The following is a 19795-nucleotide window of genomic DNA, read 5'->3' as shown; positions in this document are numbered from 1 at the left end:
AGGTGGAGAAAGTAGTTTTGCTTGTTTTGCGCTTTTCATAAATCAGGTCTCACCGTCAGGTTCGTCATCGCTGGTGTAGCCTGGCTCGTTCTTATAGCAGAAGAAGGTGAGAGGCAGCAGGAGCTTCCTGGCTAAAGCCGCCTGCTCAGCTGTGGGCTCTCTGACGAAAACAATCTCCACATCGGAGTCGTCATCCGAACCCGAGCAGGACGCCTCCGCCGCCGCCTGAGGAGAGCCTATGATACAGATACAGCAGCAGTGAACATTAAGCTACTTCAAGGACTCATAAGTCACATTTATTTACTGTAGCTTTCAGTGCAAGTGTTAGATCCACACAGTAACGTAAAATAACATGCACAACAATGAAACGCATGCATGTGATTTACTGCAGTGAGAAACTACCTGTGGTAGTTTGATGACATTAAACTACGCAAACATTTGAGCTTTACCCCCAATTAGCTTCTGCTGATGTGCACATCATCTGCAAATGCCTCGCCAGGCAGCAAATTACATTTCATGCTGCTGCTGCAGATCCAGCACTAAAAATGGCTCTGTGAAAAATGTCACAGTGCGTGCCTCCCTGAAGGAACATCCTGTGTCTTCAGATCACCTTTCAGGAAACATTTTACTTTTACTGCCTCCTGCTGCGCTTCAACACTGCACTTCATGCACATTTACAGGACAATAACTGCGTTTTCGTTGACCGCATAATCACACAAACTGGAATGATGAAAATAAATTTGCTTAAATGGAAACATGCCAATTTTGAAATAAGAACAAAAAAGTTTTTTGCTAAGTTGTTGTGCCAGAATTAGGCGGTATTTTGAATGCATCAAAATTAGCGTATTTCGTAAAACTGCATTGGAAATATTTTTTTTTTTTTCGCATAAGTTATGTGATCAACAGCCGGATCTTACTACTGGCAGAAAAAATGAAGACGACGACAGAAAGTGGTGGTAGAATAATGGCACAGAGTGTTTTTAATGACTTATTCACATGTGACTTTAATTGTGCTTCTTATTGCGAAATTGTTTTTATTTTATTTTTTTACATTAGCAGAATATTAAAGTTTTGATCTCATTTGTAATGAAAACAAAGCTAGTTATGAACAGATTTTTTTAAACAAAGGCATTTTTATATAAAATTCAGTCAGTTTTACTAAAACTGCATGCATAGAATCTGTGACAAATCCAAATAATTTGGGTTAAAATAAAGAAAAAACAGCTGTTCACAGTGCCTATAAGGTAAAAAATGTCATTACTTTTACAGCTTGTTTGTGAACAAAACTGCAATGGAAATCAACAGCCAGATGTTACTACTGGCAGAAAACACAAAGATGACAACAGGAAGTAGCAGTGCCATGTTTTTAATGATGCGTTGTTAGAAATATTTAGTATTTTATCTTAAGTTTGCTGTGCTCTTATGTTTTTGACGTGTGAAGTTGATTTAATCGTGCTGTATATCACCATTGTTCTGTGAGTACATCAGTTCCTGCAATGCAGCTACAGGAAGAAACAAAGGAACTGGACTCTGCACTCATACTCTGCACTACTCAGCCTGGAGGTGCAACAAGACTGTGACTCAAGATAAAACAACAGAAGAAACAGTAACACTATGTAATTAACTCAAGATAACAGAATAAGCTATGCAACTAGGGACCACCCTCAGGAAATGAAAAGAGAGGGTACGGCAGAACGTGCTTTAGAGCGGTAGGAGATTATAACTAATGCATGTCTCTGTCCATTCTCCTTGCAAGTAAATTAAAACTCTCTTGTCTTTCTCCTTTTTGTGCACCGTTTGAATGTTGTAGGTTGTTTGAACCTGAGATGCGTCTTATTGCAAAATTGTGGTTATTTGACATTAGCAGACTATTAAAGCTTTGTAGTGGAAACAAAACTAGCTATGCACAGATTATTTAAAAAATAAAGGCTTTTTTATATTAAATTCCCTCACTTTTAGTAAAACTGCATGCATAGGATCTGTGAAGAATCCAAATAATTTGGGGTAAAATAAAGGAAAAAAATCAGCTATTTACTTTTGTATATACAGTGCCTATAAGGTAAAAAATGTCATTAGTTTTACAGCTTGTTTTGAACAAGATGCTTACATCCTGATGCTGGGCAGTTGCTAAGTTAGACACCAAGGACTGAACTTCAACACACGACATGCAACAGGTTAGCTTCAGTCTGTTTGGTCTGTCCACTCCGTGCAAACAGGTTATTGTTTGTTGAAGTCGGGGCCAGCCAGGTGACAGCTGAGGGGTTTTAACACACACTGCAATAGTTAGAGTACCTGGGCTTTCAAATTGGACGGTGGATGTGCTGGTCCAAAAGGCCATTGGGTTATCTTTGAAAAGCCTAAAATCCAGCCCTAAAGGATGACGGGTTGTTGTTGGTGAAGAGACACTAAATATGAGGCTGCCATGTTCAGAAAACAATGCCAAGATCGTTCAAATGGGAGAAAGTGTGTGACAACCGAGTCTTAACCAAATCCCTGAGCGCTCCTCTTAATAATTAAAATTCATCATCAGCGTGAAACTCACCGTATTGTTTGGCTTTTTAGGATTTATTTCAAAAGCAAGTATCAAGTGCACAAACTTATATTTATTGTTGATTTTCTTCAAATAATGATATGTAGGAAACTACACACTTTGTATATCAAACAATAAACATCTGGCATAATTATTGGCTAATTATTCAACCACCCTTCTTATGAGGAATAGAAAAGCTAATTTAGATATTTTAAGCTAAATATGTCCAATACACCTGATTGGAGACATGTAACTGTGTTCAGGTTCTAGCTTAAGTTGGATAATGTTGAAATCATCCTACAATATTTCCATTATATTTACACTATTGGTAGCAACATAGACCCCCAGAATGATGCATATGCCACCATGTTTGACAGTTGGTTCAGTTTTCTTAGGCTTTAAAGTTTCACCTGGATTCCTCAGCTCAAGTTATGCTTCATATGACCAAAAACATTCTCTCCAAATTTCAGCTGTGTCTTAAGGTTCTGATTTTGGAGTAGTGCTTCTTTCTTGGTTAGAAAGAATTCAAATTTGTGCACCCAATTCTTGTCACCAAAAGCTCCAAAACAATACTGTGTTCATGTGAATGAGTGAATGTAATCTAAACAGGAGCGTGTATGCAGGATATTTTAATTTTGACTACTTTGGTTTTGTTCGCACACATTAATGCCAGTGGCGGCTGGTGGATAAACTTCTGTTAATAGATTCCCTTCCCTGTCCAGAATAAAAGACTCAAATGAGCTGCAATGTTCATTACTGATTAACAGCAAAGAACAAATGATAGTAGCTTATGAAAAGAAAAAGTAAAATAAAGCATAAAGACCACAGACCAATAAGGTAGCTAAAACTAACATGCAGAGGAACAGAAGCTGTAGCTTACCAGCTGTCTGTAAAATCCTCTGCATTGTCACATAAAGTGGGGAATTCTTTCCAACTTTATCACCATGGCAACCCAAAACATTCCGGCATCTTCACTGGCAAGAGCAAAATTCTGAGACCCAATCAGCTATTCTGATTGGCCAAATGTTTATTCCTTTCCCTAGCAACCACATGTGATTGGCTATTTAGCTTCACCTCTGGAAAGCTAGTCAGTAGTGCCCCCAAAAAGGAGCCTGTCGGGGAAAACTCACTATAAATTCACTAAAATTCAATGTTGACTACATTTAAATAAACACTATTAAGGAACACAGGGTAATACAAATTTTAAAAATGCTTACAGATCATTTTTAATACTTAGATTTTTTTTCTCCTCCACAACCAGCCGCCACTGATTAATACATCTAAAACATAACATTTGTCTTATTACATTTTAAAAAGCAGCACTGGCAGAAAAAAGTGAGCCGAACCTTCTGAGAACCATGAACAGACTTTGGTGATGGATCAAGTGTCAACTTGGACCAACCAAAGAGAAGCAAAAGGGACATTAAAATAAAACATAAAAGTTTTTTTTTTTTTACCTGTATGCATTTTGAATGCTGGCGCAGGAATCGTAGGCTTGACTGAGCTTTCACCATCTTTGGCCGTCAACCCCGACACAGATGCAGATGCTTGGGACTCTGACTTAGGAGAGCCAAAAATCTTCTGAACAGAATCAGAGCCGAACACAAACTTCGGTGGAGACACCACAGTCTTCAGGGGATTGACAGGACTCTGAGACCCAGCTGCAGTTGACCTGGCGGCCGGAGAAGTGGCTGTTCGTTCCCGTGTCGTCTCTTCCAGAACAGCAATAGCTGCTTGCCCACAAAGAGATGTAGTTGTGCTTTCAGATGTTGCTGATGGTCCACTTTCTGATGGTGCTGAGAGTCTTGGCGTCACAGGAGTCATGAGTTCGGATTTTTCCTGCGCCGCCTTGGCCTCTTCAAAGACCTGTTTGAATGTATTTGCAGTCTCTTGCATCTTAAACCTCACAGCCAGCTGCTCAACTTTGCCCTCTCCCTCTTCGGCAAAGTCCAAGGCACTCCAGACCCAGGCCTTTTCTGCCCCCTTCATGGGCTCCAGCCTCATGGCGGATGAGATCCAGTGATTGGCACAGAGCTTGAGCACCTGATCTCTCCTCATTATTAACCTCACACGTTTGGTCTCAAAACTCTGCAGGATCTTGAGGTCTCCAATGCCCCTCTCCTTCCACTGCTTCACCTCTTTGTCATAGCGGTACAGTTTGGCTCTGTGGCTGAAGACCACCAGCTCATTTTCCTCTCCAGTAGAAATCTCAACCAAGTCAGGCAAAGGTACAACGGGTTCAAAGTACTGTCCGTCTCGCTCTTCGTCTTGAGTTGTATCCTGCTCCTCATCAGTACCCACTGATGCCCTGCTCAGGTTGAGCTTCGCAGGAGACTTGGATGGGCTGATGCCGGGTTGGAAATTGAAGCTGAACCCACTTGTGGATTCTCCGAAGCGGAAGAGGTTCTTCCTCAGGGGGCTGCTCGAAAGAGGGGTGGTGTAGACCGATGAGTCAGCAGTGTCATCCAAAGCTTCTTCCCGTAGGTCGTAGTTATCCCACTCCAAGGTGGGGCCTGTTGTTTCCCCATGAGGCCTGACCCCTAAACTGGAAAGTTCGCTTGCGGCAGTAATGTCTCCCTGCACTTCGTCGTCTTGGATTTTCGTCTTCTCATCAGTCAAAAACGATTTCAAGTCTTTTAAACCGGACTTCATCTCCTCTGCTTTCTTGATGAGGTGAGCCGTTCGGCCAGTGTCCATCAGCTTGTGGGGCGTTTGCAGAGGGATATCCAAAAGAAGTCTCTGACATTCTTCAAACTTCTCTTTGAACTCGTCTGCTAGCTCCGTCGTTTTAAATTTGGCGGCCAGCTGTTCGAGTTTAGCATCTCCATCAGAGAAGTCGTTGGCCATCCATATCCAGGCTTTGTCTGAGCCAGCCAGCGGCTTAAGGTTCATGGTGGTGGTGATCCAGTGGTTGGCGCAAACCTTCAGAACTTGATCCCTTCTCATCAGCACTCTCAGCCGGCCATTTGTGTTATTTTTAAGGAACTTCAAGGTTCCTACACCCCGTTCCTTCCACTGACTGGTGCCGGAGTCGAATCGGAAGAGTTTGACGCGCTGGGAGTAGAGAACCTGCTCATCTTCCTCACCAGTCACTACGTCCACTTTGTCAGGCATCTGGACCACTGGTTCAAACTGGATGTCGTCGTGTTCTTCCGTTTTATACATGCCGTCGTCTTCCAGTTCGTTTGAGGCCTCTGCCTTGGTAGGGGTCGTGTGTGGCGATGCGAATACCTGCGCTCCTGCTCCGGAGAAACCTTTGAAGTTTGGATCTTTCTGGCCAAACTGGAAGGTTCCTTCGGAGGACTTGGCCAAGTCTGCAAAACTAAACGAATCGGCTTTCCCAGCAATTAAAGGATTTTGATCTTTTTCCGTTTGGTCTACGGCAGGCGTAGACACATTTTCTTTCTCCTTGTGTTTGTCAGCCATGTTTTTGAGGATACTGGAAGCGGACCCTGTTGAAGTTTGATTATTAGATGAGGCCGAATCTGTTGCAGAATCCTGAACGCCAAACTTGAAGCCACCAGCTGGGATGGGCATTGAAAAAGAGAATCCAGAGGAGGTTGTGGTGGCTGGCGCAGCCTGAGGAGCTTCAAACGTGAATGCAGATGCTGAAGCTTTGTCTTTATTTTGTCCAAACTGAAATGCACCACTGCTTCCAAAAGTAAATGCAGGTCCAGCAGCCTGGTTGGATGAACTTGTGGTTCCAAAGTTGAAACTGAAAGACGAGGCAGAAGCAGCAGATGTGACTGTGCTTTTAGCATTAGGGTTTGAGGTTTTACAGGCCACACATTCATTGGAAGAGGCCTTATTTCTCACAAGACAAGCCTCACAGTCCCATTCTCCTTCCTTCTTCCCAAACATGGCCTCTAAAGAAGGATTTGGATTTGGAGACTGGCAAGAAACACACTGAGCTGCTGACCCTTCATTTCTGACCAAACAGGCGTTGCAGTCCCACTGTCCGTCTTTCTTGGCAAAATCTGCCAGAAACCCTGACACCGCAGGTGCAGTTGGTACTGCTGGAGCCACAGTGGATGATTGAGCTGCTGGAGCCACAGCGGATGATTGAGCTGCTGGAGCCACAGCGGATGATTGAGCTGCTGGAGCCACAGCAGATGATTGAGCTGCTGGAGCCACAGCAGATGATTGAGCTGCTGGAGCCACAGTGGCTGATTTTGAAGCTGGGTTTGGAGTTTGACAGGAAACACATTTGCTTGCAGAGGCTTCATTTCTCACTTCACAAACATCACAGTCCCACTGTCCTGGCTTTTTGCCGAAGCGTGCAGCAAATCCAGCATCGACTGCAGACACGGAGGACTGTGCAGCAGGAGCTTCTGGTGCTGGAGCAGTTTGTGCTGCCTCGAATTTTTTGACTGCAGTTTTAGGAGTTTTACAAGAAGCACAACTGTCTGTTGATGCTTCATTCTTTGCAGAACACTTGTCACAGTCCCACTGCTCTGGCTTTGTGGGAATTTGTGAACCAAAGCTGAAACCAAATGGACCAGCCGGTTTGTCGGTAGGTTTTGAGGAGCTCATCCCGAATGTAAAAGAGGAGGGAACTGAAGTTCCAAAAGCACCAAATCCTGTAAATGTTGAGGTTGAACCACTGGGTTTTGATGAATCTGTACCAAACTTGAAGCTAAATGGGCTGGTTTTGGCTCCAGTAGTGACCTGAAGTTCTGGTTTAGATGAAGACTGTGGATTGGGAGTGTTGCATGCTGCACACTGCGCAGCCGTTGCTTTATTTCGTACATCACACACGGCGCAGTCCCACTCGCCTTCTTTAAGAGCGAACCGAGAAGCCAGTAAACCAAAGTCTTTGGGGGTTTCCTCTTTCTTCTCTTGCTGTTTTTCTGGTGATTTGCTCGTCACCTGCTGGGCTTCCTCAAACTTGGCTTTGAAAAGAGCCGCCTCATCCACAGTTTTGAAGCGAATGGCCAGCTGTTCAGGTTTAGGCTCTTCATCCGCATAGTCGATGGCGTTCCACACCCAGGATTTGTCCGAGCCAGCGTTGGGTTTCAGCAGCATGTCTGCAGTGATGTAGTGATTTGCACAGATCTTAAGGACCTGCTCTCTTCTCATCAGGAGGCGGACCTTCCCTTTAGTGTTGTGTTTCAGGATTTTAATATTTCCGATTCCTCGTTCTTTCCATTCTTTTGTCTCCGTGTCGAATCGGTACAGCTTTGCCCTGTTGCAGAACATTTCCTCCTCCTCTTCTTCACCTGTTTTCACATCCACCTTATCAGGGAGAGGGACGATCGGTTCAAAGTGAGGACCGTCTTCGTCCTCCTCAACGTGTGTGCTCTCGTCGCTCTCTGCGGCCTTCTCCAGCTCTGACGTCTTGCCGATGCCAAAAGCCGTTGCTTCCCCAAACTTAAACGGTTGCTCCAGCTTCCCAAAGAAACTTCCAGCTGTCGCGTTTGGAGTGGAATCTGCAAACGAGAAGCTGCTTATGTTTTTATTTCCGAAGGTGAAGATGTTCTGGTGGCCTGAGGGCTGCTCGTGGGCCAGCGGCTTCTCTGGAAACGAGTCGGGCTTTGGGGGGAGGTCTGAAGTGAGGAGGCCGAGCAAACTTTCACTTTGCTTGGTTTGGGGCGAGCAGAAACTTAAATCTCTCTCAGAGGATTTGGGAAAACAATTGAAGTTAAAAGCAGGTGAGGTTGTAGCCGGGCCAACTGCCCCTGCGCCGAAATTCGGCACTCTGGGTACGTCAGCTGCAGCTTGCTGGCTGAAGGAAAGCTTCCCAAAGTCCACAGGCTTCCCCTCTACGCCCTTCGGCGGCTGAACGGGGGCGACAGACGGCTTGGTGAAGTAGCCAGGCTCAGGCAGAGTGGGGTTAATAGTCTGCGGGGCGATGTTCTGCCCGTAAAATTCTTCACTGTATGGAGAGAGAAGGCCTGTGGCTTGAGATTCAAACCGAAGGGGGGAACCGAAGACTTGTTCCTGCGGAGGGTAGATGCAGGACGGGGCGGTCTGCAGCGGAGGCGTGTGTTTGGGCGGCTGGTAGGCACACATGTGCTGCTGGGGGGGCATACGGTTCACCCCATACATTGGACCCTGTGTGAAAAGATTAAATAATAATGATCACTCAACAGGTGGGAGAAGTTTATTTCTATATATAAATGGATGTTAAATGATGATAATCACCTTGGTGGGGGTGACGTTTGCTGCTGTCCGCAGTAAATACTGGGAGTTGTAGGCAGGAGACGGGTTGTAATAAACAGAAGTGCCTGTGGTGGCAACTAAGAGAGAGAAGCAGTTTAATAAACTGATGCTTTTTTAAAAACAATTATTTAAAATACCTTGGCAAAATATTGATAGGCTCCCAAGTATTTTATCCTTGAACCTTTTCGTATTTTATTGCATTACAACCACAAACAAATGCATTTTAATGAAAGTTTATAACAATGAAGTTTTTGTGGTTAGGATGTGACAGAATGTGAAGCGGTTCCAGGACTGAATAGCTTCTGAAAGCAGCGTGGACCACTGACCAGTTAGTGGGGCTCCGTGGTAGGACTGGACCGGGGTGAACGGCTCCTGCAAACTCTCGTTTCTGTAGGCGTCTCCATACATCTTATGGTGAGGCGAGCCGGAGTTCACTGACGCGTTGTGTTTGAGATCATGAACCTCATTCTAGGGGAAAAAGGTAAACGCAGTGATGCAAATCATTGGTGTAGAGCAGATGTTTTAAACTAACTAAATCCATTTGTATTTCTGCAAAAATCTAGTGAATAATCTGTCATTAAAATCATATTAATGTATTTATTTTCCCCATTCTGGAGTGGAAGAAGTTGAAAAAGTTGAGATAATTACCTTGAGGGCTTCTACTTGCTGACATAATATCTGAAGGAGACTTTTCTGGTCTTCAATCCAATGAGGTGGTGTCTTTGGTGAAATCTGAACAAAAAAAAAAGAATGTAATAAACTAAAAGAAACTTATTTGCACAAATAACAAGGCTTATTAATCTCCAAAAGTAAAATTCAAGCACTTTTCACAGTGTTCAAACTTTTCCAGCACTACACTTTGGAGACAAAAGCAAAACAAATGAACTTAAGAAAACCATTTCAATTATCAGCGAGGTAATACAGCAAGATTTTAAGTTATAGTCCCTCTCACACACACTTTGTACAAAAACAACACACTAATTAAAAAGATCCCCTCATTTCAATAACTGTTTAAAGTATAAAATAGAAAAACGCTCAATAAGTCATCGAGCCAGTAGGACAAACAGTCCAAACTAATTTTAAGATAAACAACCTTTCTGCTCAAATTAAACACAATACACAAAGAAAGTCACCAAAAAAAATCTCTTAAAAAATATTCTCGCTAAATTCTACGGGATTTAGCAAAATTAAATAATTTTGGTGATTCTAACTTAACCAAAACAAGAAAGTTTAGTCTGATTTAACTTCAGACTGCAATAAAAAAAATCATAAAAAAGATTTAACTTAATCACAAAACTGTGCAGGGTGCACATAAAGCAGTTTCCAAACCTTGAAGGCACAGAATCAGAATTTTTAAGGAACCCGAATCAAAACATGTGATCCACGGACTCACCAATCTTTTGGAAGGAGAAACAATGCTTTTGCTCGGAGAGGGAGAAGCAAACTTGATGTGCGAAATGGTGGCGCTGGTTTCTGTGAGACGAGCCGGGCTGGAGTGAGTCGGTCCTCGCCGAAGGTTCACCTCCTGCTCCTCTTCCTCGTCCATGTGCTCCAGGGTTTCGCCAAGCTGCTGATTTACGTCGTTCAGGAGGTCCACCACTTCCTCCATGGACACGGGAAGCTGCAGAGCGACACGTTAGCAGCGAGACTCAGACACAGGGGTAAAAACAACAAGGACAAATTTATCAAAATCCAAATGAGGAAATTTTATGACTCAAACTTGTAACCGACCCTTTCGATGTCGTCTGCGTTGGCGTTGTAGATTTTTGACAAGTAGTTCCTGAACTTCCTCAGGAAAGTTAGACACCTGTCCTGGGTTTCCTCCACGCCGTTGCTGGCCTCCTCTGCCAGCCGCTGATAAATCTGCAAAAAGTAATAAAAATAAAAGTTGTTCATGACCAGAGCTGGGTAGCAACAAACTACATTTACTCAGTTACACTTACTTTAGTGACTTATTTTTTAAATTTTTTTATTACTTTTTGGAGTATATTTTACTGTGCTGTACTTGTTTTGCTTGAGTAAACTTTCTGGATACTTTACCAACTTCACTAAATGAATGTTTTAACCAACACAGTCACAAACCTGTTTTTATTCAAGTTTCATATTGATATAAATTGATTTGGTGAAAATATTTCATTTGCCCAATTTTGTTATTTTATGTTTCTTTCTTTTTTGTCTTCAAACTTTCACATAACTTTATAACTTGGTCCATCTGATAATGTAATTTTAAATATTAAATGACTGATGTTTTTAATAGTTACCCAGACTTTTTACTAAATACTTTTTACTTATACATTTTAAGAGGGTTTCTTAACTTTTTCTATATTCAAATGTCGTAATTTTTCACTCATATTAAAGGTTTTGGTCCAATCTGTGATTGAGCATCGTTACCAGTAAGGTAGACTTTCATAATAAAAGCCTCTGCTAATAAAAACAGATTATAGACTGAGATATAATCCATTTATGGTTTTGTCCCTCCAGAACCTGCTGTGTTTATTATTCCAAACTCAGAAATAGCAGGAGAGAGTTATTCATTACTGACGGTTTCAATGAATAATCACATCCTGTCAAAAAGTGGAGGAAACACTGAATATTAAACCAGACACTGTTGATGTTTCCAACAGCAGATCATTACTGTGTCTCTGCTGCCAGACGGAAAATTATCGGGTGTCAGAACCTCGACTCTGAAAGCGATCTGGAGCGAAACCCAGTCATTAAAATCACACAGAAAGAGGTGATTATTAATGTAACCTGGAAAATAAATAGAACTGATTATCTCTAACTTTTGGAAGCAAAGGTTTGCAGAAACTAAACTCTACAGGAAGGGCTCCAACGTATTTTTGATTAAAGGTTAAGAATTGATCCCAGTGGTTTACCTGCGCTAAATGCCAAATCGACGACATGTTGTTGATGCTTTCTAAAGTCGCGATCGCCTCCTCAGTTCTGCCTTCGATGTCCAGAAGAACAGCGTACGCGATTTTCGCTTCGTCTTCATAACCTTTCACAGCGGAAACCTGTGGACATAAAAACACACCTAACATCAGCAACAAGAGTTAGCATTTGAAGCTTTTCCCGTTTAACCCAAAAGGTGTCGTCGACAACGCATTTTTACAAGCCAACTTTGCAGTACTGTAACTCTGCGATACCTTGCGCTTTCCAGCCGATATCGGGTTATTACGGTAATTTCACTCGCGCCTAGAAGGGAGCATGTTTTACTTTGGTTCACTCTGATGAAACACTCAATAGACAGTAAATGTCTAAATAACTGCTACATATTAAAAGCTCCAGCTGTTATGGAGAAATGGACAAAAATATTTACTCACAGGACATTTAGAGAACTTTGTATAACTAAACTAAGCAAACATACTGAGGCGGAGATTTGAAACTTAGGTCATAAAAGGTAAAAAGTGAAATTCTGAGTTTGATGACGACCTGAATGTCCTTAGAGGCGAAGTGTATGAAGAGAGGGTCCAGCGGTTCTGGTATGCTTCGTCTGATTTTTATTTTCTCCAGCAGCGGCATCACAACCCGCCAGTAGTGGACGCTGCGGCCGACGTACTCCTTCTGGTCGTAATACGAGTTCATGCCATCGCCCTGCGTTAATAATTACAGTTGAGAAAACATCAAGAAACATGTTGAGTTTCCAAACTGAAAGCGTTTAGACTGAGCGTACCGTCTGGCTCAGACTCTGAGCCCAGTGGATCATCAGCGCCGGCTGGAGCCCGTGTTTCTCTCCAGCTCTCAGCGTGTTCAGGCCGTGTTGCACAATCATCCGTAGTTTGGCCGACGTACCGGGACTGCAAGGAGGCAAATGTTAAAACTGAGCTCTCAGGATACTGATGAATGTAAATTAAAGAAAAATCTTTAAAACAGCTAATGCCTTTTAGAGAAACGTATTGAAAGAGCCTGAAACAAAAAAAGGAAAATATAATTAAATATTTAGCCAATTAAAAACAAAAAGGAGTTGCGCCATTTGCAGATTTTAAAGATAAAAATTACATTTCTGACACTCACAGGGCTCGTTTGTGGATGAGGCTGTAGACGGCGTCCCACCACTCCCTCTGCCGCTGCGTGGCGAGGAGGCGGAGCAGAGGAAGAGGAAGGCAGCGAGGCTCGAAGAGCTGCTGCCGCGGGCTCAGGCTGCGGTTGATCCTCGCCGTGTCCTGAAGCTGACAGTGGCTGCAGAAAACCACGCCGCATAAAAACGCCTGAACGGAGCAAACGGAGGACAGAGACGTTTAACACTCAGTTCCCAGTTTATTGACAAAAAAAATAAAAGAATAAGTCTGAAAAGTCCTCAAACTTGCATTTGTTATTAGACAATTTTCATGGCATAATAATGCAAGAACACATTTTTCCTTACCACTGGAACTGGAAGACATTTTAAATGTCTAAAATAAATAAACAACAGAAACAACAAACATAATGAATTATGAAGCCTCTCTAAACAAAACTGTAAAACAAACCAAAAGAACTTGTATCTCAATTATAAGTCTGTGACAAAACGTAAAAATTGACGTTCACAGATCAATCTGACTGAGCTTGAACTCTTTTTGCAGAGACTGAACAAACTCCAGATGTGAGATCTTCCTTCCACTTCACTTACTGCTCAATCAATAATCAATCTGATTTAGATCTCCAGACAAGCTGATGGGCTCTCACCTCCAGGTCCAGCAGGCAGATGGACTCCGGCGCGTTGGTGTCCAGCTTGGACGTTTCCAGCGTCAGCCTGGGAAACAGCTGCTGCAGCCAGTCGCGCATGGGCGGCCTCTGGTCCAGCAGCATCCACTGCAGCCCCAGCCAGCTCAGGTGCTGCAGCTCCCCGCCGTGCAGCAAGATGGAGCCTAAAAACACAAAGAGTCATCACTCTACAGGAAGACAACTTCTTCCGGATGCTTTGATCCTGGAGGCACATTTTAAAGGTTTGTACCCAAGTCCCACTTGACTAGGTTGGAAAGCTCTGGACCCAATGAGCTGAGTGAGTGAATGTCGTCGTTGGCGATAAACGAGGACGCGGGGGAAGCCTGTGGACCCCAGAGGAGCTCGAACAGAGACTCCTGACCGCTACGGTTCCCAAACGCCTCCACCACCTGCACACAAACACGGTCACTACCACCAGGGGGCGCACACGGCTCCCACTGCGAAATTCAAGAGCCTTTCCAGCACCAAACTTTGGAGATAAAAACAGTTTAATTCACTATTATACAATATCATTTATTACTGTTATTAATACGTTTTCTGTTAGTATTCGACAAAGTAACCTTAACTGTAACAAAATTTTACGTTTTGAAATGTCTCTGACTGGTCCGGGAACAAAACACTAATTTAACAACAAAAAATTTCTAAGTTAAGAAGTATTTCAATCTCTGACAGCAGAGTTTTTTTATTGATTTATTGATCGTCTAAATTGGTCCAGAGTGTCAATATACTTTATTTTTGTTCTCATCTATGCTTTAGCGTTTGCCTACCAAGATGGCGGATCAGTGGAGCGGATCGTTTCCGGTTCAGACTTGTGGGAGCTATGTACAAATCATTGAGCTGATAGGAATAATAAATATGTTAAAAAATAAAAACTGTTCTTGCAGATTTTTGTAAATAGAAATAATTTTGGTAACTCTAGTTAGCCTAAAACAAGAAAAATTAATCAGATCTAACTTCAGACGGTGAGAAAAAAAATGTCTTTGTATACCTATTCTGAACTGGAAATAACGTTTTTAACAAAATGTTAGATTGGACTTTATTACAAAACTATGCAACTTAAAATAAACACTTTCAAGGATTTCATAGCATTTCTGCAAATGTTCATAATTAAAAACAATAATTCGCAAATAAAATGCTTTCAGCCTTTTGTCTTAACATCAGGAGTAAAATTCTGTCAAATTCAAATTTCTTTGCACATTTTGTTAAGACATACATTTGGATAAATCAGGACAGAAATAAGCCGACCTCTCTTATCAGAGTGAAGGTGTCGGCGCTCAGGTTGAACAGCATGTGTCCCGCCTGACTCTGCCGGTCGCTGGCCAGCAGCTCCAGCAGCTGCGGCGGCGACTGGTCCTTTTTGGTCACTTTAGTCTTTGGTCTGGGAGCCTGGTGCAAAACAGAGACAAGAAAATGTAAGGAAAATGTTTTCTAGACAAGTAAGACACTAAGAATTAAGAATAAAGCCTGTCTAAAAGCTTTTTATTAAAATATAAGATGCCAAAGTATTTTAAGTTTCTGTACAATACGGTAAATTTGAGGACATATGAAGAGAAATTGACTATTATAATTTTATATCTTGATCATAAGCAGAATTTAGGTAAACATAGGTTCAGTTTCACTATTTTACTAATGATTCAGTCTACTTTTCTATTTTAAGCATCAATTAAATGCAAATGAAATGGTCATGCTAATGCAAACATACATGAACAACTTGATACTCAAAATCCTCAGAATCGTAAAGCATATTTCTGAAATAAATCCCAACCAAAAAAAGAAAACATTTCTATAACAGCTATAATTTCTAGATTTTAATTTTATTTAATAACATTCAAAATATTTTAGAGCTAAATATTGAACAAACTGGATCCGTTCACATTTATTTTCCACAAATCATAAAACATAAAGAGAATAAACATAATAAAAAAGTACACAAATTTAAAAAAATATAATAAATAAAACTAAAATACAGTAACTAGCTATGTGATATATAGATATGTATATTAAAAAGTGTGTTCAATATGTAATAAAGGATAATTTAATGGTTTTTATACCATCTGGACTGAGATCAGCTTCATTTTAAAATCTATAAATTCAGGAGGTTTTTGAAATTAATCGCTTTTCAGACACCAAAGAAACATTAACTAATTGCAGAAAAACATCTAGGTTGTTTTCAGAAGCAGTAAAAACACAAGTGAAAGTACAAAAATGTGCAAAATGTGATTTTTTTTCTTGAATAGCTACATTTGGGTAATATTTAAGATAGTTTCCTTTTTATGCATGAAGCAACACCTAGCTCCTCCTCTAATGCTAAAATCTAAATGAACAGAAATGTAAATGAAATCCCTGTAAATGGTTTATAACTGCTTGAGGTCATCCATCTCCACCGGTACCGACCGGTACCATCGCTCCGGTACCGACCGGAGCGACTCTCGGGTACCTGGTATGCCAGCAGGTAGCAGAGCGCGGCCAGGTCGATGACGGCTCTCCAGGCGTGCTGCCGGTCCTGAGCCATTTTCAGCAGCAGCGTGGCGGCATGCAGGTACAGGTGAGCCCTCATCTCCACAAACGCCTCCAGGAGTTCATCGGCGAAGAGCGCGGCGACGCCACTCAGCGCCTGCATAGCTTGGTCGAAACTGAACAAAAACACGAAACAAAAATCAGTTAAAGTTATTCTAAGTACTAGTTTTAGCTTTATTAAATAGCACCATCCATAGACAGGTGTCAACTCTGAAACATTTTATAGACTTCCCAAATCCTCAATACATATTATTTATTACATAATCACATAATATTTGTCTCATGTTCTATGAAATAATTTGGAGCCAAACTACAATAACAAGGAAATAATATTTTAGAAAAGCTGAGCTTTGCTAAAATGTATCGCATCCCTTCAACTTCCTCATTTTCTCACATTAGATCCACAAACGTTTCTGCTTTTTATGTGAAAGACCAACACAAGGTGTAAAGTCCACCTGATTTTTATTTAATTTCTGTATAAATGGTTTAATTTGAATTACAAAAGAGATGCATGTTGCAATAAGCAAAAAATCAATCACATTTACCAGGTAAATAATTTCCATTTGCATTATTATTATTATCCCTTCCTACTAAACACTGGAATACAAAAGGCTTTAATCTGGTTCTCTGGTCTCAATTTTTTGTGAAGTGAAATTTTGTTTACAGACACTTTTTGTTTTGTTTTGTTTCCTTATTTTGGATATTTAAAATGTCTTCCAGTTCCAATGTCAAATGTTCAACAGAATTTAAGGGTTACTGATCTTATAGATGCCATTACCATCATGTTACTCGAAAATGGTCTCAAAACAACAATATTATTGTACATCATAATAACTTCTGAGACAATTTGAACCGCTGGGCCTGACCGACCTCCTGAATGCGTCGACGCTTGGCTGCACGCCGCTCTCAGATAGTCTGATTCGCAGCAGGCTGCAGTGTGCCAGCAGGACTTCTCTTTGGAGACGTCGACACATCTTCTCATTATTTGAAATGCTGGGCTGATCCAGATACTCCTGAAAGGAAAAAGAAAGCATTTACATTTAAAGGTGACCCATTGTGTTTCCCTGAACAGGTTAGGGTGGGTCTATGTACAATACGAAACAGGTTCATTACATTTAGAGCTTTTTGTTTTTCCCATCAGTCATATAAAGAGCTGTTTTAGGGCTTTTGTCACTTTAAACCCAGAAAATGTGCTGGCCACTCCCTCAACTCAAAGTTTACACTTGCATGTGAAAATGGCTGTAAAATAGGCAAAATTATACAGCTGAACATCTTTGAAAAGAATTAATAGAGCCTCCTGCACAACCAACAAGAATGCAGCAATCAGCTTCTGGATGGCAGGTCAACAAGAGAACATCCAGCAGCCATTGTACAGCACAAACAGCTGAAAAAACAGCTGACCAAAGCAAATGTGCTGGAGCGCTGCTTGGGTTGCTAGGTGACGGGCTGGGGTTTGCTGGGGTTGCTAGGTGACGGGCTGTGTCTGCTCAATGGTGATGTAACATTCGGGCGGTTTTTGAAATGGCAAATTTTTCAGACACCAAAAACAGCTGGTTTGTTTTTTTTGTCTGTAAGAAAAAAAAAACCCTGCTTCTAGAAGTAGCTGAGACTCAGAACGACAAAAAAATGTGCAAAAATATATAGACCCCGTTTAAGCCCTCTTCTTTTGTTTTGTAAGTTGAAACAGGTGTTTAAACGATTCCAAAAAAAATAAAAAATTTAAATTACAGATGTTCCACACTAAAAAAAAAAAAAAAACAAATAAAAGAGAGTCAAGTCCTGACCTGTAACGTGTTCAGTTGCACGTTGTACCAGTCCAGACTGTTGCGCAGCAAGCCCTTTTTCTCAGTAGCCAGACAATGTTTGACGGCCTCATCCAGTCGACCGTCCTGGCAAAACAGCTGAACCAACTTTACATTCACCAGAGCGTCGGCCGGCCGGGCTGCCAGCTCAGCCTGGAGGAGGTCGAACAGCTGGTTCCAGCCCTGCTGGCCCTGACGGCTCAACAGGCGCTCCTGAACGGACACAGACAGTCGTGAGAACAAGGCAGCTGTTGATGCTGGACTTGCACAGCTGAAGGGCTATGGAGACGTTTCACTGGGTAAGAGCAGCTCTCACCTTTAAGTTGAAGACTTCTGGGCTCCCAGGCATGAGCTTTGCAGCTTTTTCCACCCAGAACTCAGCTTTGCTGTCGCAGTCTCCCTTACCAACGAACAGCTCGGCAACTTTCAGCACCAGGTCTCTCTGCACCGGGTTCAGGTCCACCGAGCGCTGCATGGAAACAGAAGTTAGGCTACCTTGACACTGCAGGCCTTAATGCTCACTTCTCTTTTTTTTTTTTTGTGAAATCTGATTTTTCTTTTTGCCGTGGTCGTTCACATTTCCAAATATATGCAATTTGTATGTGATCTCCTGTGTGGACTACAAAGTGTCACGCATGCGCAGTAGGAGGCGCAATAACAACACATAAAGAGAACTAGTGTTTTGCCAACCGCCATTAAAAAAAGAAGAAGTGCTCAGTGTTTGTGGAAGTAAACATGGATGCTAATGGGGGAGCATATCTTATGGTTTTAAAGTTGATATCCAACTTAAACCTTATTATTGTCTGCCATGTTTTCTGTTTTTATTCCTGCTTGCTCGTTTCAGGACGCAGAATAGTGAGAATAATATTATGAATACGACCTGCCCAATCAAGATTCAGATCACTTTTGAAAAAGATCGGATACCTATTGGATATGCCAGTGGCCTAGGTCGCATTCAAAAAAATCCCAGGGTTTCACCCAGTATATTATAAGCCTGGCGGGCCACGAGGCTTTACTTGCAGCCCCACCAGGGTAAGCATTGCTTACCGATTCTTCATTTTTTATTATTTGACTTTTTTAAGACTTTATAGTTGGGATTTAGGTATTTTAATAATCTCTTCCAATAACACATAATTACCTAATAATACTTTACATTTTTCTGTTAAAATTAAACTTTTTGTTTTACTCAAAAACATGGCAGATTGCTGGACGACTGCCCCATAGCACCCCTACCACTGGGCTTAGTAGGTTTGCTGGGGAAACCCTGAATCCCATCTGTGTTGTTCAGACTAAATAAATAAATAAATAAAAATAAAAATTGGATTTGGGTCACTTTAGGCTGGGGCTCAAACGTAACCTTTAAGTAGGGCTGGATAATAAATTGGTTATATATATCACATGATCAATATCAACAGAAAATGTTTGAATATTCAATAATTTCACTGAACTCAAATCCAGAACCAAACAGCATTCTGGGGGATGTAGGCAGAGAAAATGGCCAGCTAAGCAAAATAAGTGGCATCAACTCATTCACTCTTTGGTTACCTAGCAACAATCTGTTAAGTAGCAGGCAGTTTCAAGGCCCCCCTTCTGCTCCCCACTTCGGTTGCCTAGCAACCTGTTGGGTAACTTCTGCAGCAGCAGTTTAAGATTTCACCATAACTCTTAACAATAAACAGTGTGGAGCAAAAACTGGATGAGACAGGACAGATCATAGCACCAGTTTAGCAGTATTTCAAATATTTAACAGAAAAAAACTAATCAATTTTCTTCCCACTTGCGCTTATCAGGACACAGAATAGTGAGATTTGTTGAGAAACAGTGACGTTCAGTTCGGATGAATGCGACCTGGACGTTAGGTCGCATTTGAATCGGATACGTATCGGATACGGGTCACATTCGAAAAAGAATCCGACCTGTGCTGTTCACACTGCCATGAAAAGATCGGATACAGGTCGCATTACGTCAAAAAAATCGGAATTGAGTCACTTCAGGCTGCAGTGTGAACGCACCCTTAGTCCTTCTTTGTTGTGCTAATAGCACTTAGCATTCGTCAACAAGCAACACAAATAACCATCCAGCT

At 41.7% G+C, this 19795-nt stretch overlaps 1 protein-coding gene across 2 annotated transcripts in view; it reads right to left on the bottom strand.

The window, feature by feature from the left end:
- The window catches only part of ranbp2 (RAN binding protein 2), a 31132-nt gene that overhangs the window by 7544 nt on the left and 3793 nt on the right, over positions 1-19795 (bottom strand). The window contains exons 4-22 of one of the 2 annotated variants that reach the window (XM_014975042.2): positions 18029-18181; positions 17695-17925; positions 16781-16923; positions 15831-16026; positions 14639-14779; positions 13623-13782; positions 13355-13536; positions 12707-12900; positions 12366-12489; positions 12125-12286; positions 11569-11706; positions 10424-10555; positions 10086-10313; positions 9341-9424; positions 9019-9160; positions 8675-8769; positions 3988-8584; positions 2293-2370; positions 54-236 (exon numbers count right to left, since the gene is read on the bottom strand). In XM_014975042.2, the coding sequence (XP_014830528.2) occupies positions 54-236; positions 2293-2370; positions 3988-8584; positions 8675-8769; positions 9019-9160; positions 9341-9424; positions 10086-10313; positions 10424-10555; positions 11569-11706; positions 12125-12286; positions 12366-12489; positions 12707-12900; positions 13355-13536; positions 13623-13782; positions 14639-14779; positions 15831-16026; positions 16781-16923; positions 17695-17925; positions 18029-18181 (7363 nt within the window). The remainder of the gene's footprint in view (positions 1-53; positions 237-2292; positions 2371-3987; positions 8585-8674; positions 8770-9018; positions 9161-9340; positions 9425-10085; positions 10314-10423; positions 10556-11568; positions 11707-12124; positions 12287-12365; positions 12490-12706; positions 12901-13354; positions 13537-13622; positions 13783-14638; positions 14780-15830; positions 16027-16780; positions 16924-17694; positions 17926-18028; positions 18182-19795) is intronic. The other variant, XM_014975043.2, reaches the window with a different exon arrangement.

The sequence above is a fragment of the Poecilia mexicana genome, unplaced genomic scaffold, assembly GCF_051168715.1.
Source record: "Poecilia mexicana isolate PSO_F unplaced genomic scaffold, ASM5116871v1 scaffold_2, whole genome shotgun sequence".
Lineage (NCBI taxonomy): Eukaryota > Metazoa > Chordata > Actinopteri > Cyprinodontiformes > Poeciliidae > Poecilia > Poecilia mexicana.
Note: the sequence above shows the minus strand (reverse complement) of the source record. Positions and strands in the feature narration are given on the sequence as shown.